The following is a 22496-nucleotide window of genomic DNA, read 5'->3' as shown; positions in this document are numbered from 1 at the left end:
ACGTTCCCCCCCGCATCCAGTAGAGGATGGAGATTCTCCTTGGCTCTCCTTTTGTCATTAACATACTTATAAAAGCATTTTTTGTTGTCTCTCACGACAGTGGCCACGTTGAGTTCTAGCTGGGCTTTTTCCTTTCTAATTTCCTCTCTGCAGACCTAACGAGATCCCTGTACTCTTCTTGAGTTGCCTGCCCCTTCTTCCACAAGTGATAAACTCTCCTTTTTTTCCTGAGTCCCAGCCAGAGCTCCCCGTTCAGCCAGGCCGGTCGTCTTCCCTGCCCGTTCTTCTTGTGGCACATGGGGACAGCCCACTCCTGCGCCTTTAAGACTTCCTTCTTGAAGAACGTCCAGCCTTCCTGGACCCCTTTGCCCTTCAGGACTGTCTCCCAAGGGACCCTCTCGACCAGTGTCCTGAGCAGGCCAAAGTCCGCCCTCCGGAAGTCCATGGTAGCGGTTTTGCTGGCCCCCCTCTTTACTTCACCAAGTATCGAGAATTCTACCATTTCATGGTCGCTAAGCCCAAGCCGGCCTCCGACCACCACATCTCCCACCAGTCCTTCTCTGTTTGTGAACAGCAGGTCAAGCGAGGCACCTCCCCTAGTGGGCTCGCTTACCAGCTGCGTCAGGAAGTTATCCTCCACACACTCCAGGAACCTCCTCGACTGTTTCCTCTCTGCCGTGTGGTATTTCCAGCAGACGTCTGGAAAGTTGAAGTCCCCCACGAGAACAAGGGCTAGCGACTGGGAGACTTCTGCCAGCCTCTGGTAGAATATTTTGTTTGCCTCCTCATCCTGGCTAGGTGGTCTATAACAGACTCCCAGCAGGATATCTGCCTTGTTGGCCTTCCCCCTCATCCTTACCCACAAGCACTCGACCTCATCATCACTATCATTGAGCTCTAGACAGTCAAAGTACTCCCTAACATTGATTTTGGATGTAGTAAATGAGCTTAAATACTGCAGAAAAAAATATTATGGTAATAACAAAGATTAATATATTGGTTGCTTTTTCCTGCTTGCTCATAGGAATGACTGATTTGTATGAAAAAAGAAATATGCTTGTACCATAGAAAGGCTCAATCATATCAGCTGGTTAAACGAAAAATATATTTTTTTTAATTCACCAGAACCTTATTTTCATTAGCTGTGTGAAAAAAGCATTGCCTGGTTTCTCAGATACTAGGAAAGCAGAATTCCTCAATGCTGTTCTCCTTTCTGTTTTCTGTTTCCTGCAGATCAAGGTGATAATACTCAAATGTCACATGATTTATGTGTTTGCTGCTGGAGACCATTCGCAGCACAGTATTGTCACAGCCAATCTTCATTTGGGCTAATTAGGGAAAAGAGAGATAGAGGAGATATAAAGATACATTTATATGAGAGAAGGAAGAGAGATATATAGTGTTGGGAATTAAAAAGCACTAATACATACAATTTTTGGAAACAAAGCAAATTTGTGAGTAGTAATGACCAGCCAGTGGGGATATTGCTGACTAAATACCTTCTTTTGTATTTGTTAGTTTTACTTTATAATGGCTTATTTCTTCAAATGTTGTAGCCTTTACTTATGCAAATGCCACTCACTTTCCATCCACCTGCAGTCTCGTGTATGCATAGATAGACATGACACAGAGGTCTCTACATGTTTGCACTTGGGAAGGTATGCTACTGTTAGATACTTGTAGTGGTTTAACCCCAGCCAGCAAAAATAAACGCCACGCAGCCGCTCGATCACCCCCCACCCCCGGTGGGATGGGGGAGAGAATCAGGAGGGCACAAGTAGGAAAGCTCCCGGGTTGAGATAAAAACAGTTTAATAATTGAAATAAAACTAAGTAGAACTAATAATAACAATGAGAACAACAACAATAACAGAATACACAAAGCAGGCAATGCACAACACAACCGCTCACCGACCGCCGACCGCGTGTCACGAATGGAGTGCGAGCCCCCCCCCCACACCTGTTTTTTATACTGAGCATGATGTCCCATGGTATAGAATACCCCATCGGCCAGCTGGGTCCACCACCCCGGCTGTGCTCCCCCCTCCCGGTGCAAGCATCACCCAGCAACAGCCAAAGCATCAATGAGCCATCAATGCTCCTGTCACACCGAACCCAAAACACAGCACACCCCCCAAGCTACTGGGAAGAAAGTTAACCCTGTCCCAGCCGGAACCAGGACAATATCCACCCCTTATTCTATACCATCTACATCATGCCCAGGTCTCACATTTTCCAATACATTCCAGTTAGTCACCGCTACTTTTCCTGCCTTTTGATATATACACACACAAGGATATCATTCCCTTAGTCCATGGGCCATCCCCCTAAACCGTCCGTTGAGTTCATTTAGTCCATGACTTCGGGTTCCATCTGTTGTAACAGTCTTTCAGGGCAGGAGAGATGGTGTGTGGTGTTGGGCTCTTGCATGCGGAGGCCAGTTCTGGGCGCTCGTCCGGTTCTATCATCGTTGCACCTTGATCAGTTTCATCGGAGTTCATCCTACATTAATCTGGGTGATTCTTAATGTAATACTGTTAATATGGCATATGGTAACCATAGAGGGGATGACATACAGTACTATGTAATAACTAACATCGTACAATTCAGTTCATTGGCTATTTTCACCCAAAATTAAATCCCCTTGAGGTACACACCGGACTTCCCCATCCTTTCTCATCACCCACCAAGTGCACCCAGGTCCCTGAGCAAAAGCAATCCCACGGATGGGTTTTCCCTTGCCAGAGGCAGGAGCAACCCAGACTGTCTTCCCCAGCATATTTCTCATATGCACGACAGGGACTTTATCCCCCTCTACAGTACGTAAGGGTTTGGATAGGGCAGGGCCAGCTCGAGTGACAGATCCCCTGGTGCTGACTAACCAGGTGGCCTTTGCTAAATGTGTGTCCCAATGCTTGAATGTCCCACCACCCATTGCCCTCAGTGTTGCCTTTAGCAGCCCGTTGTATCGTTCAATTTTCCCGGAGGCTGGTGCATGGTAGGGGATGTGATAGACCCACTCAATGCCATGCTCTTTGGCCCAGGTGTCTATGAGGGTGTTTCGGAAGTGAGTCCCATTGTCTGACTCAATTCTTTCTGGGGTGCCATGTCGCCACAGGACTTGCTTTTCAAGGCCCAGGATGGTGTTCCGGGCAGTGGCATGGGGCACAGGGTATGTTTCCAGCCATCCTGTGGTTACTTCTACCATGGTGAGCACATAGCGCTTGCCCTGTCGGGTTTGTGGGAGTGTGATATAATCAATCTGCCAGGCCTCCCCATATTTATACTTCAACCATCGTCCTCCATACCAAAGAGGCTTTACTCGCTTGGCTTGCTTGATTGCAGCGCATGTTTCACATTCGTGGATAACCTGTGCAATAGTGTCCATGGTCAAGTCCACCCCTCGATCACGAGCCCATCTATATGTTGCATCTCTCCCTTGGTGGCCTGAAGTGTCATGGGCCCACCGAGCTATAAATAATTCACCTTTATGTTGCCAGTCCAGATCTACCTGAGCTACTTCGATCTTGGCAGCCTGATCCACCTGCTAGTTGTTTTGGTGTTCTTCAGTGGCCCGACTCTTGGGTACGTGAGCATCTATGTGACGTACTTTTACAGTCAGGTTCTCTACCCGGGCAGCAATATCTTGCCACAATGTGGCAGCCCAGATGGGTTTACCTCTGCGCTGCCAGTTGTTCTGCTTCCACTGCTGCAACCACCCCCACAGGGCATTTCTCACCATCCATGAGTCAGTATAGAGATAAAGTACTGGCCATTTTTCTCGTTCAGCAATGTCCAAGGCCAGCTGGATGGCTTTCACCTCTACAAACTGACTCGATTCACCTTCTCCTTCAGCAGTTTCTGCCACTTGGCGTATAGGACGCCATACAGCAGCTTTCCACCTCCGATGCTTTCCCACAAGGCGACAGGACCCATCAGTGAACAGGGCATATTGCTTCTCATTTTCTGGTAGTTTGTTATATGGTGGGGCCTCTTCAGCACGTGTCACCTCCTCCTCTGGGGATATTCCAAAATCTTTGCCTTCTGGCCAGTTCGTGATCACTTCCAAGATTCCTGGGCGACTGGGGTTTCCTATTCGGGCCCGTTGTGTGATCAGCGTGACCCACTTACTCCACGTAGCATCGGTTGCATGATGTGTAGACGGGATGCTCCCTTTGAACATCCAGCCCAGCACCGGCAGTCGGGGTGCCACGAGGAGCTGTGCTTCAGTACCAACCACTTCCGAAGCAGCTTAAACCCCTTCATATGCTGCCAATATCTCCTTCTCAGTTGGAGTATATCTGGCCTCGGATCCTCTGTATCCCCGACTCCAGAACCCTAAGGGTTGACCTCGAGTCTCCCCTGGTGCTTTCTGCCAGAGGCTCCAAGTAGGACCATTCTCCCCGGCTGCGGTGTAGAGCACATTCTTCACATCTTGTCCTGCCCGGACTGGCCCAAGGGCTACTGCCTGAACTATCTCCTGTTTAATTTGTTCAAATGCTTGTCGTTGCTCAGGGCCCCATCTGAAGTCATTCTTCTTCCTGGTCACGTGATAGAGAGGGCTTACGATCTGACTGTAATCTGGAATATGCATCCTCCAAAAGCCCACAACGCCTAAGAAAGCTTGCGTTTCCTTTTTGTTAGTTGGTGGAGTCATGGCTGTTATTTTATTGATCACATCCATTGGGATCTGACGACGTCCATCTTGCCATTTTATTCCTAAAAACTGGATCTCCTGTGCAGGTCCCTTAACCTTACTTCGTTTTATTGCAAAGCCGGCCTTCAGAAGGATTTGGACTATTCTCTCCCCTTTCTCAAAAACTTCCTCTGTTGTGTTGCCCCACACGATGATGTCATCAATGTATTGCAGGTGTTCTGGAGCCTCACCCTGTTCCAGTGCGGTGTGGATCAGTCCATGGCAAATGGTAGGGCTGTGTTTCCACCCCTGGGGCAGGCGGTTCCAGGTGTACTGGACACCCCTCCAAGTGAAAGGAAACTGTGGCCTGCACTCTGCTGCCAAAGGGATTGAGAAGAATGCATTAGCGATATCAATGGTGGCGTATCACTTGGCTGCCTTTGACTCCAGTTCGTATTGAAGTTCCAGCATGTCCGGCACGGCAGCACTCAGTGGCGGCGTGACTTCGTTCAGGCCACGGTAGTCTACTGTTAGTCTCCACTGTCCATTGGACTTTCTCACTGGCCATATGGGACTGTTGAAGGGTGAGCGAGTCTTACTGATCCCTCCTTGGCTCTCCAGTCGACGAATCAGCTCATGGATGGGGATCAGGGAGTCTCGGTTGGTGCGGTATTGCTGCCGGTGCACCGTTGTGGTGGCGATCGGTACCTGTTGTTCTTGGACCTTCAACAACCCCACAACAGAAGGATCCTCCGAGAGACCGGGAAGGTGGACAGCTGTTTAATTTCCTCCGTCTCCAGGGCAGCTATACCAAAAGCCCACCGATACCCTTTTGGGTCCTTGAAATACCCTCTCCTGAGGTAGTCTATGCCAAGGATGCACGGAGCCTCTGGGCCAGTCACAATGGGGTGCTTCTGCCACTCATTCCCGGTTAGACTTACTTCGGCCTCCAACACAATTAACTCTTGGGATCCCCCTGTCACTCCAGAAATACAAATGGGTTCTGCCCCTTTATAGCCTGATGGCATCAGGGTACACTGTGCCCCGGTGTCTACGAGAGCCTTATATTCTTGTGGCTCTGATGTGCCAGGCCATCGAATCCACACAGTCCAGTAAACCCGGTTGTCCCTTTCCTCCACCTGGCTGGAGGCAGGGCCCCTCTAGTCCTGGTCATCATATTCGCTATCCACTTCTTGTAAGTATGAGTCAGAAGTCCCTTTGTTAAGGTCGGAAGTAGAATCAGCCCTTCTACTCTGTCTGGGGAACTCACGGGAGACTGGGGCAGCAGTTTTCCTGGAAGAACCCCCTTTTGTGGTTGTTTTCCCTTGCAACTCATGTACCCGTGCCTGTAGGACTGAGGTAGGTTTTCCATCCCACTTCCTCATGTCCTCTCCGTGGTCACGCAGGTAAAACCACAGGGTGCCCCGGGGTGTGTACCCACGATGTCTCCTCTCTTGAGCAGAGGGACGCTTGCTCCTAATGGCTGAGACACTGGCCCGTGCAGGTGGGGAGCAGGACATATCCTCTTTGAATTGCTGGACCTCCCGAGACAGTTTCTCCACAGCAGAGACACAGGCCCGTAGGGAGGAAGAGAGACTTTCTTCATATTGCCGGAGTTGGCCAGCCAGTTCATCCACTGTTTGCTCCTCTCCATCTCTCCAGGTCATTACTGCCAATGAGTTTGCATGTGACGCTGGTGCACTCCCTACAAACTTCTGCCACGTGGGTCGGGTGCATTTGACTTCATCTGGGTCTTTGGATAACTGCTCGTTTTTCAGGTCATCATAAATCACTTCCAGCACAGCTAATTCTCTCAGGTACTGGATACCTCTCTCCATGGTGGTCCACTTGCCTGGGTGGCATATAACATCTTCTTTGAAGGGATACCTTTCCTTCACACCTGACAGGAGTCGCCTCCAGAGGCTGAGGACTTGTGCCCCTTGTCCAATTGCTTTGTCAATGCCCCCTTCCCTAGAAAGGGATCCCAGCTGCTTGGCTTCCCTACCCTCTAATTCCAGGCTACTGGCCCCGTTATCCCAGCATCGGAGCAGCCAGGTGACAATTTGCTCGCCTGGACGACGGCTGAAGTCTTTCCGCATATCTCGCAGCTCACCCAGAGATAGGGATCGGGTGGTCACCATCTCATTTACGGGTTCTGCCTCCTCCTCCTCCTGTTCTCGTGATGGCCCTGGTTCATTTTCATCCCTTTCTAAACGAGCTGATTTTCTTGTGCATTTTCTTTTTTGTATAGGGGCGACTGATACTGGCATGGGTTGGTTCTCTGTCGCAGGGGGCGGAGTAGCTGCCGTGCCTGCCCTGGGGGGCGAGGGAGCCGCTGTGCTTGCCGTGGGGAGTGGAGTAGCCACAGGGCCTGTTGCTTTGTCATCAGCTGCAGAGACATTTCCTTCCCCTTGGGGGTTCTGAGTGGTGTTAAACAGGGCTCGGTAGGCGTGGGCCAGGCCCCAGCACATTGTAGTGATTTGAGTCTCCCTAGAATGGCCAGGGTGACAGCATACTTCTTCCAAATATTCTACTAATTTTTCAGGGTTCTGCACTTGTTCAGGGGTAAAGTTCCAGAACACTGGGGGTGCCCATCGCCCTAGGCATTGGCCCATGCTATCCCACTCGCCCTGCCACTCATAACTATCCAGCCTTGGGGCAGATCTCTGGATGACATTCTTAAATTGCTTATTAACCTTGGACAAAACCGCAACAATATTCCCAAGGAGTACCAATAGATGCATCTTAACTACCCAGGGATGTTCAAGGTACTGGCAAGTTATTTTAACAAAGGAGATGACATCATAGAGGAAGGTAGCGAGGGTGCCATTCTCTATTTCCTCCATAAAAAATCTCTCGGAGGAAGAGGTATAATTGCTAATGGTCTCCATGAGGTGGTACCCGAAATGCAGAAACAGCTTCATTACGAATCCCAAATACCAAATAACCCCCAATGCCAGCGTTTTAGTAACAAATCTCCCAGGCAAAACATCATTAATCACGGCAGAGCACAGCAGACTACAAAACCCAACTCCAATTTTTAACAGGTACAGTAAAAACAAGAGCATGGTGCAGAACAAATTTATATGTTACCAGATATAAATTCCTTAATATGCTCTAAATAATCTGTCATTATCTCAACCCTTCGTGCCCCACGTTGGGCGCCAAAAAGGACTGTCGTGGTTTAACCCCAGCCAGCAAAAATAAATGCCACGCAGCTGCTCGATCACCCCCCACCCTCCGGTGGGATGGGGGAGAGAATCGGGAGGGCACAAGTAGGAAAGCTCCCGGGTTGAGATAAAAACAGTTTAATAATTGAAATAAAACAAAGTAGAACAGTAATAATAACAATGAGAACAACAACAATAACAGAATACACAAAGCAGGCAATGCACAACGCAACCGCTCACCGACCGCCGACCGCGTGTCACGAAGCGAGCCCACCCACACACCTGTTTTTTATACTGAGCATGATGTCACATGGTATAGAATACCCCATTGGCCAGATGGGTCCACCACCCTGGCTGTGCTCCCCTCTCCCGGTGCAAGCATCACCCAGCAACAGCCAAAGCATCAATGGGCCATCAATGCTCCTTTCACACCGAACCCAAAACACAGCACACCCCCCAAGCTACTGGGAAGAAAGTTAACCCTGTCGCAGCCGGAACCAGGACAATACTGTGAGCAACGGGTAAGGGTAATGGCACCTTGTCCTGGAGTTATCCAAAATTAACAATATTTAAGTGATTCCTGTTAGAGGGATGAGTGGTTTTGTGTGGTGATAGTAAGGAGGTTCTTCGCAGTAACGAAGGTACATGAGAGTCCCACCATGACAAACTCAAATGGCAGTGCCCAGCGTATGGATCCACTCTGGGGGAAATCACTATCCACTGGTTTAATCACTAACCACTGGTTTAGATGAGCCATCTGAGCAGGGGTTTGGCAAAGCCTGTTTCATTTGGCAAACTCATAGCATCTTTCCCACTGGAGGAAAAATCTGGTGGGTCATTGGGAGAGCAGGAGCTGCCAAGATGGGATTTCCCTTCCTTCACACCACCAGGAAAGCACATTTTAATCTCATCATGGTGCTCAGTATTTACTCAGCACCAGTGCTTGCTGGTTAAAGCTTTGAACAGTGCTTGGACCATTAAGTTGTGGTGTGATGAAAGGCAAGGGAGATGGTAGGGGCAAAGTGCCAGGCACGTTCCTGCTCTCTAAGCCTGCGGAAATGCCGCTCCTCCGGTACACTTGTTCATACTCCTGAGATACAACCAACATGCCACAGGGGCTGGTCTTTCACATCACTGCAACACTTCATACTCTGCTGTACTGAATATTAGGGAAACTGGGAATTCTTATTTTTATGTGGAGAAAAAGGTTACCGACCTGGCATGATTGTGAAACGGGTTCAGAGCTCCCACAGGGTTCAAAGCAGAAAGTGGGAGCTCTGAGGCTTTTTGGGGTATGTTTTACCCCTGCAGCAGAAAAAGAGTCTTTGGGAACACTGTGTAAGTAAGAAAAAACTCCTTAATTGAAAATGTAACGGCTCTGCCTTCATTTGTTATGAATTTCCAGGCTGATCTGCCTGTTGACACTCTAATAATCATACTTGTCATAGGACAAGTGTTTTAAAAATATATATAACTTAACCTTGTTACAATGATTACTGCAGGGGCAAGTGAAGGTGGTCATGGGTGTGCTGTATCACACACCCCAGCTGCAGGCTCGAATAGCTTTAGCTCTCATGTTCTGCTACATGTGAAGTTCACCAGTCTAGCAGGAAATCCGGGTTTGGGGGGGGGGGGCTCTGCACAACTCCCTCTGGTTAATTATTTTATCATGTGGAGGTAAGTGGAAGAAGGAGTTCTCACCAGACCCATGAAAGGAGTGACAGAGATCAGCTAGTGGAAACATCTTGGACGGGTCTAAGACAGTTCCTCCCAACAGCTCTACAAAATCTCCCACTCCTGCACAGCCTGCTGATGGTTTCTAAAAAGACAGAGATTAAAAGTTATTTATCATTTATCTTCAAAACGTAGCAATTCTCTAGACATGATTGCAGTCAACAGTGGGTTTTAGAAGTCCTCTGTGCTCAAACCTGGGTGAAATCAGGCTGTTCTCATCCTGAGCGATACTACTCGTACTGGTGGAAGCCACCGAGGCGAAGGGCTCCGGAGCGGAGGATCGCGCCGGGGGACCCTTCCTGAAGCGGCAAAACCGCGGCAAAAACCGCGAAGGCAAAAGCGCAGGGAGCGAGAGGGTGCCCCAGCCCCCCTCCCCCGAGCCGGAGGAGCGAGCTCCTGACGTGCGGCAGCTCTGACTCAGCGTGGGCGGGGACAGGAGGGACGGCGGCCAAACCCCCCTCAGATACAAGAGCAGCCCCCAGGGAGCGCGAGCGACCCAGGGTGTGGCGCGGCAGTTTGTGCGGCAGTTGGCACAGGGCAGGGCGCGCGAGCAGGGCGCAGCCCCCCCCCCCCCCAGGCTCTAGAGGCTAGCTCAACTCGTGGTCGTCGCCCTCCCAGAAGAGGACCTGGCCATGGTTTCCACTCGGCCAAAAGCCATCGCCAGGAGAAACGTGGCGACCCAGACGGAGCCCCTACGCAAACACACATCTGTCCAGGTCTCCGGCTGCAGGGAGTGCCTGAGGCTGTCCCTTGTACAGGAGGGCAGCAGGGACGACACCTGTGTGCGCTGCGACCAGGTGGATGATCTGCTCAGCCTGGTGGCAGAGCTGAAGGAGGAAGTGGAGAGGCTAAGGAGTATCAGGGGAGTGTGAGAGGGAGATAGATTGGTGGAGCCGCACCCTACCATCCCAGAGGCAAGGGCAGCACATGGAGGCTCCGCAAGAAGCGGAGGATCCCCTGCCCTCTTGCTACCAGGCAGAAGGAGGGGACCCAGGCGACGGAGGGGAATGGACACAGGTCCCTGCTCGGGGTGCCAGGCGAACCCCCGCCCGGCCTCCCTCACCTCAACCTTCCCAGTTGCCCCTACACAACAGATATGGGGCTCTGGAACTTGAGGGCCAGATGAACGAGGACGCAGATGAAGGCCCATCCAGGGGGTTGCCTGAGGCGAGGCAGTCAGCCCCACAAATTACGACTGCCTCTGCTAAGAAAAAAAGGAGGGTAATTGTCATTGGTGATTCCCTTCTGAGGGGGACCGAGGGCCCAATTTGTCGGCCGGACCCATCCCACAGGGAAGTCTGCTGCCTCCCTGGGGCCCGGGTGAAGGACATTACTAGGAAGCTCCCTAGTCTCGTGCAGGCCGCCGATTACTACCCGCTACTGGTTATACAGGCTGGCAGTGAGGAGGTTGCAGAGAGAAGTCCCGAAGGGACCAAAAGGGACTTCAGGGCACTGGGGCAACTGGTGAGAGGATCGGGAGCACAGGTAGTGTTTTCCTCGATCCCTTCAGTGGCGGGGAGGAATACTGAAGGGAACAGGAAAACTCATCGGATCAACACGTGGCTTAGGGGCTGGTGCCATCGGCAGAATTTTGGCTTCTCTGACCACGGGGAGGTTTACACGGCACCGGGCCTGCTGGCAACGGACGGAGTTCGGCTGTCTCACAGGGGGAAAAGGATTCTCGCGTGTGAGTTGGCCGGGCTCATCGAGAGGGCTATAAACTAGGTTCGAAGGGGGAAGGGGATAAAACCAGGCTCACTAGAGAAGAGCCTAGGGGTGGCACGCCAATGTCGGGGGAGAAATCGGCAGCCCAGCTCAAGTGCATCTACACCAATGCACGCAGCATGGGCGGCAAACAGGAGGAGCTGGAAGCCATTGTGCAGCGGGGTAGCTATGACTTAGTCGCCATCACGGAAACATGGTGGGATGAGTCTCACGATTGGAGTGCTGCAATGGATGGCTATAAGCACTTCAGAAGGGACAGGCGAGGAAGGAGAGGCGGTGGGGTAGCCCTGTATGTTAGGGAGTGCTTCGACTGTCTAGAGCTCAATGGTAGTGATGACGAGGTCGAGTGCTTGTGGGTAAGGATGAGGGGGAAGGCCAACAAGGCAGATATCCTGCTGGGAGTCTGTTATAGACCACCTAGCCAGGATGAGGAGGCAAACAAAATATTCTACCAGAGGCTGGCAGAAGTCTCCCAGTCGCTAGCCCTTGTTCTCGTGGGGGACTTCAACTTTCCAGACGTCTGCTGGAAATACCACACGGCAGAGAGGAAACAGTCGAGGAGGTTCCTGGAGTGTGTGGAGGATAACTTCCTGACGCAGCTGGTAAGCGAGCCCACTAGGGGAGATGCCTCGCTTGACCTGCTGTTCACAAACAGAGAAGGACTGGTGGGAGATGTGGTGGTCGGAGGCCGGCTTGGGCTTAGCGACCATGAAATGGTAGAATTCTCGATACTTGGTGAAGTAAAGAGGGGGGCCAGCAAAACCGCTACCATGGACTTCCGGAGGGCGGACTTTGGCCTGCTCAGGACACTGGTCGAGAGGGTCCCTTGGGAGACAGTCCTGAAGGGCAAAGGGGTCCAGGAAGGCTGGACATACTTCAAGAAAGAAGTCTTAAAGGCACAGGAGCAGGCTGTCCCCATGTGCCACAAGAAGAACGGGCAGGGAAGACGACCGGCCTGGCTGAACGGGGAGCTCTGGCTGGGACTCAGGAAAAAAAGGAGAGTTTACCACCTTTGGAAGAAGGGGCAGGCAACTCAAGAAGAGTACAGGGATCTCGTTAGGTCATGCAGAGTGGAAATTAGAAAGGAAAAAGCCCGGCTAGAACTCAACCTGGCCACTGTCGTGAGAGACAACAAAAAATGCTTTTACAAGTATATTAATGACAAAAGGAGAGCCAAGGAGAATCTCCATCCTTTATTGGATGCGGGGGGGAACGTTGCCACCAAGGATGAGGATAAGGCTGAAGTACTCAACGCCTTCTTTGCCTCAGTCTTTAGTAGTCAGAGCGGTTATCCTCAGGGTACTCAGCCTCCTGAGCTGGAAGACAGGGACAGTGAGCAGGATAAACCCCCCATAATTCAAGAGGAAGAAGTTAATGACCTGCTACGCCACCTGGACGCTCACAAGTCTATGGGGCCGGATGGGATCCACCCGAGGGTACTGAGGGAGCTGGCGGAGGAGCTTGCTGAGCCGCTCTCCATCATTTACCAGCAGTCCTGGTTAACTGGGGAAGTCCCGGACGACTGGAGGCTCGCCAATGTGACGCTAATCTATAAGAAGGGCCGGAAGGAGGATCCGGGGAACTACAGGCCGGTCAGCCTGACCTCGGTGCCGGGGAAGATTATGGAGCGGTTCATTTTGAGGGTGCTCACGAGCCATGTCCGGGACAACCAGGGGATCAGGCCCAGCCAGCATGGGTTCATGGAAGGCAGGTCCTGCTTGACCAACCTGATCTCCTGCTATGACCAGGTGACCCGCCTAGTGGATGAGGGAAGGGCTGTGGATGTGGTCTACCTGGACTTCAGTAAAGCCTTTGACACTGTCTCCCACAGCATTCTCCTAGAGAAGCTGGCGGCTCACGGCCTAGACAGGTACACTCTTTGCTGGGCAAAAAACTGGCTGGACGGCCGAGCCCAGAGAGTTGTGGTGAATGGAGTTAAATCCAGTTGGCGGCCGGTCACGAGCGGTGTTCCCCAGGGCTCAGTACTGGGGCCGGTCCTGTTCAATATCTTTATCAATGATCTGGATGAGGGGATTGAGTGCTCCCTCAGTAAGTTTGCAGATGACACCAAGCTGGGCGGGAGTGTTGATCTGCTCGAGGGTAGGAAGGCTCTGCAGAGGGACCTGGACAGGCTGGATCGATGGGCCGAGGACAACTGTATGAGGTTCAACAAGGCCAAGTGCCGGGTCCTGCACTTGGGCCACAACAACCCCATGCAACGCTACAGGCTTGGGGAAGAGTGGCTGGAAAGCAGCCCAGAGGAAAAGGACCTGGGGGTGCTGGTTGACAGCCGGCTGAACATGAGCCGGCAGTGTGCTCAGGTGGCCAAGAAGGCCAATGGCATCCTGGCCTGTATCAGAAATAGTGTGGCCAGCAGGAGCAGGGAGGTGATCGTGCCCCTGTACTCGGCACTGGTGAGGCCACACCTCAAATACTGTGTTCAGTTCTGGGACCCTCACTACAAGAAGGACATGGAGGTGCTGGAGTGTGTCCAGAGAAGGGCAACGAAGCTGGTGAAGGGCCTGGAGCACAAGCCTTATGAGGAGTGGCTGAGGGAACTGGGGTTGTTTAGTCTGGAGAAGAGGAGGCTGAGGGGAGACCTCATTGCGCTCTACAACTACCTGAAGGGAGGTTGTAGTGAGGTGGGTGTTGGTCTCTTCTGCCAAGTAACTAGCGATAGGACGAGAAGAAATGGCCTCAAGTTGCGCCAAGGGAGGTTTAGATTGGACATTAGGAGAAATTTCTTTACTGAAAGAGTGGTCAGGCCTTGGAACAGGCTGCCCAGGGAAGTGGTGGAGTCACCATCCCTGGAGGTATTTAAAAGACGTGTAGATGAGGCCCTTAGGGACATGGTGTAGTGGGCATGGTGTGTTGGGTTGATGGTTGGACACGATGATCTTAGAGGTCTTTTCCAACCTTAATGATTCTACTTCAATTTCACATCAGTCAGTTAGCTACCTTAAGGGATTCCAAAGAAAGACCTAAGTGGGCTCTGAAAATTACTGGCACGTAGTTAAGGTGTTGATTCAATTGCTTTTAGTGCAGATAAACAATCTGATTCTGGATGCTTAGACATAATTAAATTAATACAGGCATGGGCTGCACATGTGCCCACACTCAGCTGGCAGGCAGGAACTTAAGCTCCACTATACTGTACTTTTAGATTCCTAAGAAATAAGAGTTGCTAAAATGCACTATTCTAGCAAAATTTAATTAAAGTAGGAATTAACCAAAAGAGTATTTTTGTATGATGACAATGGCTCACTTTATATTAGACCCACAAGTGCTCCTTTCCCAAAAGTTAATGCTGTTTGCCAAAAGCATCTTGCACAGACACCTTGTGCACCTTTGGGCTGTGACCCATATGCTGCTGTTTAAGTGCCTGATTTCTTTACTTGTTCTCCTGCTATAGTCCTTTATCTGCCCACTGCTGAATAGGTCAACTCACTTGACCCATCTCTCAAAGCCTGGTTTGGGACACGTTTTGTTTCTAGCCATCCTGAACCACCAGTCTGCTGCTACTGGTTCACAGACATCAAGAAGGGAGAAGGAGCTCCCGGTGGGTTGTGGACATTGGCTTGGACTGCAGAATTGGGCATACAATTATTTTCAGCTAATTTGCAAGGGAGGAAGATGTGTTCCTCTTGTGTATAAAAGGCTTTACATTTGATTTAGGTTTTGTTCGCCTTGTTTTGCCTTTGTTTCTTGTGTGAGAAAAGTGGGCTCTCTCTCTTTGGTGAGGAAGAGTGAGAGTCCCTGTGAAAACAGCATGCAAGGCAGGCGTATAACTGTGAACTGATTTGAGCCAAGTCATCCAATATATAAAATCCATACCTTGTGTAGTGCTTTGGCTGATTTTGTCCTCAGGCACCATGCTGTAAGCTGAATTTCCCATCTGGCCAACAGCTGTTCTCTCAGCATTGCAAGGCTGATCCTTGCTCCTGAGCACTTCCCATCTGCACTCAGCCCTTTTCTTGCTCACCACCTGCGTGCTTGTTCTTCCCTTTCACTGTGCATGCAAGATGTAAACATCCCTTAAAATCTCCACGCATGCCCCCACTGACCTCCCCAAATCCATTTTCCACTGAATCTGCACCCTGAGGCTCATGGCCTCCCCAGCCCTGCCAGACCTCCCCAGCCCTGCTTGCTTGTGCCTCAGTGGAACAGCTCTCACCAGAGTTTCCAGTTTTCTTCCTAAATCTCAGACCTCGGTGTCAGACTCCTGAGACCCTCCTAACAGCTTCTCTTCCTCTGTCACCTCAGACATTACTCCTTTCATCTTAGTTTTGAAGCCTGGCCCCCTTCCAATCTATTGTCTTTGCTGCAGCATTAGAAGATTGATTCCTCCTGCGGATTAGCACATACGGCTAACCTTAATTGCTCATTTCTTACCTCGACCAAAAGAGATCATCTTTGCACTTTCACTCACGCTGCCACTTATGCTGGGATACCACACAGCATGCAGCAAGCACACATATGATCCGGAGTACACATGCCTTAACAGCCAGTGCCAGAGGCTATCCCCACTTCACCCTCCTTCCCTCTCCCGTGCCCAGGAAAACTGCACTTAGTAGTAATTTATTAAGAACAAACAACTCACCTTTAAAAAGAGGCCATTTAAATGTCCCAGGATAAGATCAGATATTTTTATCACTACTGGGTAGATTATAGAGAAGCTGCAGTTTCTGTGCTGATGAGGAATGACCATGGTAAACCTTCCTGAGGGAGTCCGAGATATGACATTGCAAACTGGGGCACAGGAGAAGGTACAAGAGTTACTCATGCAGTCATCGCTGCATGTAGCAAAATCATGTACTTTCAGCACTAACAAAGAACAGATGATTTAATTACTGAGAGTTACAACCAAATGCTGAAGAAATATGCACATGGCGTTTTCTGGGTTTCTTGCATGGCATTTATTCCCTTAAAATTCCCTGCCCATTGCTTACTATGTAGCATGAGGTCTGGCAGAACTTGAGGGTGAAGCAGTCAATAGGAGAGCTCACACCCCAAATCCATACATCAGGGGGTCATGTTGTCGGGGGCTCATACCGTTTGCCAGTTTGGAGGCTAAATATGGATGCAGGGCTTTCATTTAGCTTTGACTGGTTATTGCCTGATATTGCCAGCAAACCCTTAAGTCCTGTTCTGCTCCTCTTAACTGGGGTTCCTTACCCTGAGAAACATCCCATTGAAACTAGAGCAGGTACATGCTGATTTTATCCTAAAGTTCAAACTTAAGCTACTCCCTTACCTGAACTGTTATCATCTGCATGTGCAACCCAAGGGGTCCTCCATGCAGACCTGGGGGCCTGCAGCTGCTTCCGCCAGCAGGTGAAGGACACAAGCCAGCTCCAGCACCTGCACACAATAACCACATCCACAGGCACAAAGCCACACCAGCATGGAGATCCAGCTTCCAGGCTTGTGTCTGAGCAACTCGGAATAAGGGCAGGGCAGACATACAGTCATCTTCATCCTTTGCACGGTGAGGCAGATGAATCAGACTGGCCTGAACAATAGTCATTAAATGTCCTGTCCCCTCTTGGAAAAATGATGCAAGTGACCATATTTGTGCCTTGCCAGATCACAGACTTAGGGAAATAGCTTGCAAATAGATCCTTGGGATCATATATATCACTCATAACTATCACATAACTATTCAATATACTGTTTGCGCTGTTGAACTTTTTCAAATATTTTTTCCTCATTGTTCACCCAGATCTAGAAATTGCTGAGATTAAAACCTCTAAATTAATACTATTTGTTCTAGCCAAATGTGATGGGACATGACAACATTAGATTGGAAGATATATTCTTTGAAAGAAAGATCCTTCTGATCCTGAATATCAAAGCCATGCTTAAGTTATATCTTCACTTTTCTTTCTTGAGACACGCTGAACCTGAATCAAATCCTCAGGCATGCAGGTGTGTGTGGCTCCACTGGCACTACTGGAACAGTATCAGTGCAGATAACATCAGAGAGAGAATTCAATGCAAATCAACACATTCATTTTGCTTCCTGCCCAAAATGCAAGCCCATTTGACAATATAAAACAGACTTACAGAAGAGGTTGGCATTTTTCTTGACTGTGATGGTAAATCCATTGCCTGGTTGGTGAATCCTGAAGATGATCATTGCCACTTTCTGTGATGACCTGATGCTCCTCTGAATATTACCACTTTCACAAAAGTCTATGTATCTTTGGGAAGTGGGGAGGGGATGGTCCAAGGAACTGGGAAATTTCTCTCCTTTGAGCATCCAGCCATCAAATACCTACAGGAGTTCAATAATTGAAACCAAGGCTTTTGTTTATCACTCTGTTAGCAGAGAACAGAAGCATAAAGTATTACAGACACTGTTTTATTTTGACACCAGATGGCCTGTTCAAAGCCATCAATTAAAAACAAAAATTCTTTGTATTTATCCATTTCCTAATCCATTTAACTAGTTATTCAAGCTTCAATCTGTATTTAGGAAAGGGATGCATATAAATTTTAATGTTGCCTTTATTTCCTTCAGGTGACAATTTTGGTGACCTGTTTTTGAGGGAAGCAGCTCTTTTTGCTCCAGCATCATCACGTTTGCATCAATTTTTTGATTTCTTACTATTGCAATTCCACTGTTACTAAGAGAAGTTTTTGACCAACTTGATTTGGAAGCCACATCAAACATAAGTCACCCTCTCAAGCTCTGGGCATTAAGTCCATTGATCTGGCCTGTAATTTTCCACCATCCATGTTTTGCAGCTTGCCATTAATGGGCTTGGAGGCCTTCCAGAGGGATTGAAATGTGATAAAGCTTCGGGGAGGAATTATCAGCAGAGGTATTGCGCTCTCCTGCGTCTGTTCTTTCAGCTCATCCTAACCACTAGAAAGTAGAACAAATGCTACCTACTTGGCTGGAGCTTAAGCAGCAACCTCTACAGATCTTTCCTTCACAACAAAAATAGCAACAAATTTTCCCTCACCACATTCAGGGAAATGTATCAGAACTAGAAATCTGTATTAACTCTAGTATAGCTGCAGTTACCTGCCTTGCTGTTTCAATTCCCTCCTAGTCCCTCTCACGCAGTAATTCCTTCTATGCTCCAGTTGTTCTTTGTCAATACTTTAAAAATCCAAGGACCAGATCCCACCATTGCTTTGGTGAATAATCCCAATATGAATATGTGTGGGAATTCCTTGTGGAAGAGCTGCGGAATCAGTCTCTGGATTTGCTAAAACTGTAAGTTTTCGGAAGTAATGAGACATGGGAGCTCAAATTACACCAGGGAAAAGCTGCCTGTATAAATACAATAGTATAATGGAGAAATTGGGGACCCCATGATCAAAGGAAGGAAACCTCTATAAAGCCTCAAAGATCTCTTTGATGAAGGCATTTTTTTCTAGCCTCAAAGATCTCTTTGATGAAGGCATTTTGTCTAGCCTTCAGAAGTGGCTGTAAGCCTAGGTATAAAATCCTTGGACCCACAAGAGGCTGAAATCAGCCTCCCCAGTACAGCCTGTAGCAACGTGGGGAGAGATCCCAGCCAAGGGTACCAGATGGAGGGACAGGATTCCCCAGGATAAAGTGAGCAGAGGGAAAGCATCTCTCCAAGGGAGAGAGACAAGGATAGGGCTGAAGGGCAGCTTTCCTCCTCCCTGGAGCTCAGCTCACCACCAGGTGGGACGGGGTCTGTGCTGTGCATGGCCACCGCAGCACAAAGGGCAGAGCACAAGGTGAGGGGAGCAGCCAGGGGCGGTTGAGCCTCCCCTTGTCTCCCGAACTGAGTTCAGATCTTGGTCAACGCTTCTGCCTGCCAGCAAAATACACTGGTAAAGTTTTTTTTATTTTGGAATATAAATAGCTCTGAGTCATGAACCTCTTCCTGTTCAGAGCCAACATCCTGAAAAGCTCTAGCAGGGCCATTTGAAAGAAAGCCTGCAATGATCCACTCATTAATAAGCTGATGCTAAGTGACCTGCAAGCAGAGGTCCTGGAGCAGTAACAGCCATTCAGAGAACTGTATTATTATCTGCAGGGTTCATGTGATTCATGGTGCAATAAGAAAACCCTCCTAACGGGGCTGAAGGGCTTGGCTTGTACTGACCAAACTTCTCAGTCAGTCCCCTAGGTACAGGCACTCAGTAGAGGTGCTCCTGGAAAAGTTCAGAAGAGCCCATGCTGCCATTTGGAGAGGGATCCTCAACCTGCATCCAACTTTGCCTTGGGGGGGGGGGGGGGGGGGGGGGGGTGGGGGGGAAGATGTTCCCAAAGTGCCTCAGGGAGGAGGAACAGCCATCCCAGAGACGGCTGCTTTGTGAAAGCCTGTTCTGCACACACAAACACACACACGCTCATGCACACATGTGTTCACCTGCCCCTTCCACATGTAGCCAGTGTCTCGCATGTCAGATGAGAGCAGGAAAGGGGAAGCACAGCAGGACTTGCCAGCTTCTTACCTTCAGGAAATCACCCCCTTGGCAGTTGATGTTTATAAAGTCATAGTCTATCGCAATGAGCTCCTCAGGCTCCCCAATGAAGAAGGTCACACAGTGCAGCTGCGGTTGCTCTGCAGTAAAGGTGAACTGCCCCTCTATACTCAGCATGTCGATGCACCCTGGGGAAACAGAGCCACAGGGCTGCTGCTGCCTCAGCCTGCTGGGGAGGGAGACCTAGCGCCAGCTCCCACGGTGCAGGGAGGGGGGAAGCAAGGAGAGACCCCTGTGCCAAGACCTGGCAGGGAGGAGAGGGAGACCCAGCTGCAGCAATTAGGAGCTTGCTGAGCACCCGGGGGGAGTGAATAGTAACTCACAGGTGTGAGCACAAGCATACGATGGGGGGTGCAAGGGGGGATGACACGTTGAAGCATCTCTGAGCAGAAAACTCTGTGTGTATGTACACAAACACCCCATTCCTTCAGATTTCTCTCTAATCACAGCTTTTCTACCTGCCCCATCCCCTGGAGCTGTGACCCTGCGGGTGGACAACCCCCATCCTCCTCCCATCAGTAGGAACCCCCAACTCTGAGCCCCAACCTCTTTTCAGAGCCCCATTTCAATCCCTCTGCCTCGACCACAGCTTTTCTAAGATTTTAACACTTTGTCCTTCTCCTCCCCCCCTCACAAAAAGCGCTTGCAGCTCTGTCACTCCCAAATAGCCCCTTTCCCCGTCCTTGAGCCCTGAGCTCCCCCCAGGACTCTCCCACCCACTGGCGGTCCCCAGCAGAGCACCAAAAATAACTCACGGAGTGACCACTGGTAGATCTGCCCTGCAGACAGCTCTCGCTTCAGATCTTCGCTGAGGAGTAGGAAGGGCTCATCTTCATTAGCATCCCTCACCTGGTGAAGAAAAGAAGGCAAGAAGAGGCTGGGGCAAAGTGAAATGCAGCCCCCTCCCTGCACCTCTCTAGAACAGGTGCCAGCAGATTAAATCCCTCCTCCAGAAACAGTGCAGCTGCAAAAGAGCTCAGTCAGAAAGCTGCCAACCTGTGGTAGAGGGGAACAAACCTGGCACCTAAGAGGTGAGCCCAGAAGCTCAGCACATAGCAAGTTACTTAATTCCTCAGCAAAAATGCAAGCTTGAGAAAAGAGAGGATAAACAAATGAGAGGGGGAGAGGGACTGTTGCATTAATGTTACCCTTGTGGTTAGGTGTAGGTTTAATGCAGGGGGAGTGGGAATAGGAAGGGGGAGAGGAAAAAGCATGATGCTCAAAAGCTGGGAATACAAGTTAGAAGACAGAATTAAAAGCACAGCAAGGTGCATTAGTCATCGGTCCTGTTGCTCACCTCTAGGTATCTGGTTTCCCCCTTGGAGGCTGCCAGGAAGATGAGAATGAAGTGGCACTGAAATTGGAAAGCAGACAGCATGCTGACACCTCCTCCCCTGCCCAAGTTTCTCACAGTCTGCACCAGCAGGCAGGTACTGCTGGGGTCTCTTGGAGAGACTCTTTTTATAGAGCTGTTGGGAGGGGAGGCACTTGGTCCCTGTACTGATAGGGTAACCCATGGTAACAGAATTCCTCTCACAGTGACACAGTACATGGGCGTGATGAGGGTCCAAATCACAGCCACAAATTTCTAAGATGGTTGAACTCCCCTCGCTGGCAGATGTCTTTTCTACTTATCTGTCTAGCAGAGCTGAAAAGCTCTGGGGAGGAGAGCCTGTCCCCACGCAGCCAGGACACTCGCATGGTGTGTTTATTTCCAATTACTCCAAAGTGAGGAAGATGGAGCATCCATCCATCCTTCCTTCCTTCCTTCCTTCCCTCCTCCTCCTCCTCCTCCTCCTCTCCCGCTTTCCAGTCCTGGGGCATTTTGGACCTGCAGGGCTCCCTGCCTCCCTCCTGCTGCTCTATGACATATGGCTCTCCGCAGCCCCCGTGCCAGGTGCTTCCCATCAGCGAGGCCTGGGTGGGTGCCCCTGCATCCCAGCCAGGCTCGCAGCCCGGGGCCAGCAGCCCCCTGGAGCTGAGGGACCTGCCGGCTTCCAGGTCCTGTGCCTGCAGCTGGGGCAGGAGAGCTCTGCAGCAAGTACACAGGCAAAACCAGACAGCTGTCCCCACCAGACATGGCTTTTGCACAGAAATTAGGAAAAATTGGGGTTCCCAAGAGCATATTCCCCACAGAACAGCTGATATTGCTCCAGACCTGATCCTCAAGGGAAGCCTGAGAAATAACTTCAAAAGATGAAACTGGGAATGAAAATTCACAACTTTGCAGAGTATTAAAAATCAGGAACTCAGCAGGGGTATTAGTTTTAGGGTATATTCTTGTTTTCCCCTGACCCTGGATGAACCATCGATACTCTGTGGACAATAACTACCCTTTCCCCATCTCAGGCTTCTTGTTAACATCTCCTTCTGCTTTATGCTTCTCTGTGTGCTGGTTTTGGCTGGGATAGAGTTAATTTTCTTCATAGTAGCTAGTATGGGGCTATGTTTTGGATTTGTGCTGAAAACAGTGTTGATAATTCAGGGATGTTTTCATTATTGCTGAGCAGTGCTTACACAGAGTCAAGGCCTTTTCTGCTTCTCACACCACCCCACCAGCGAGTAGGCTGGGGATGCCCAAGAAGTTGGGAGGGGGCACAGCCGGGACAGCTGACCCCAACTGACCAAAGGGATATTCCATACCATGTGACATCATGCTCAGTATATAAAGCTGGGGGAAGAAGAAGGAAGAGGGGGGTGTTTGGAGTGATGGTGTTTGTCTTCCCAAAGTAACCGTTATGCATGATGGAGCCCTGC

At 50.0% G+C, this 22496-nt stretch overlaps 1 protein-coding gene across 1 annotated transcript; it reads right to left on the bottom strand.

Moving 5' to 3' along the window:
• Nucleotides 1-1170: 1170 nt before the first annotated feature.
• LOC142074839 (corticotropin-releasing factor-binding protein-like) lies at nucleotides 1171-21175 on the bottom strand. Its single transcript, XM_075135738.1, has 7 exons — nucleotides 21037-21175; nucleotides 20495-20588; nucleotides 19710-19867; nucleotides 17331-17541; nucleotides 15865-16013; nucleotides 9507-9624; nucleotides 1171-1328 (listed from the first exon to the last, which is right to left on the bottom strand). Exons 1-7 carry the CDS (start codon nucleotides 21115-21117, stop codon nucleotides 1171-1173), a joined length of 969 nt encoding a protein of 322 aa, XP_074991839.1. The 5' UTR covers nucleotides 21118-21175.
• Between the last annotated feature and the right edge of the window lie 1321 nt (nucleotides 21176-22496).

Source organism: Calonectris borealis, chromosome W (assembly GCF_964195595.1).
Source record: "Calonectris borealis chromosome W, bCalBor7.hap1.2, whole genome shotgun sequence".
NCBI classification, from domain to species: Eukaryota; Metazoa; Chordata; class Aves; order Procellariiformes; family Procellariidae; genus Calonectris; species Calonectris borealis.
The sequence above is the reverse complement of the archived record's forward strand: the minus strand, read 5'-3'. Positions and strand labels throughout refer to the sequence as shown.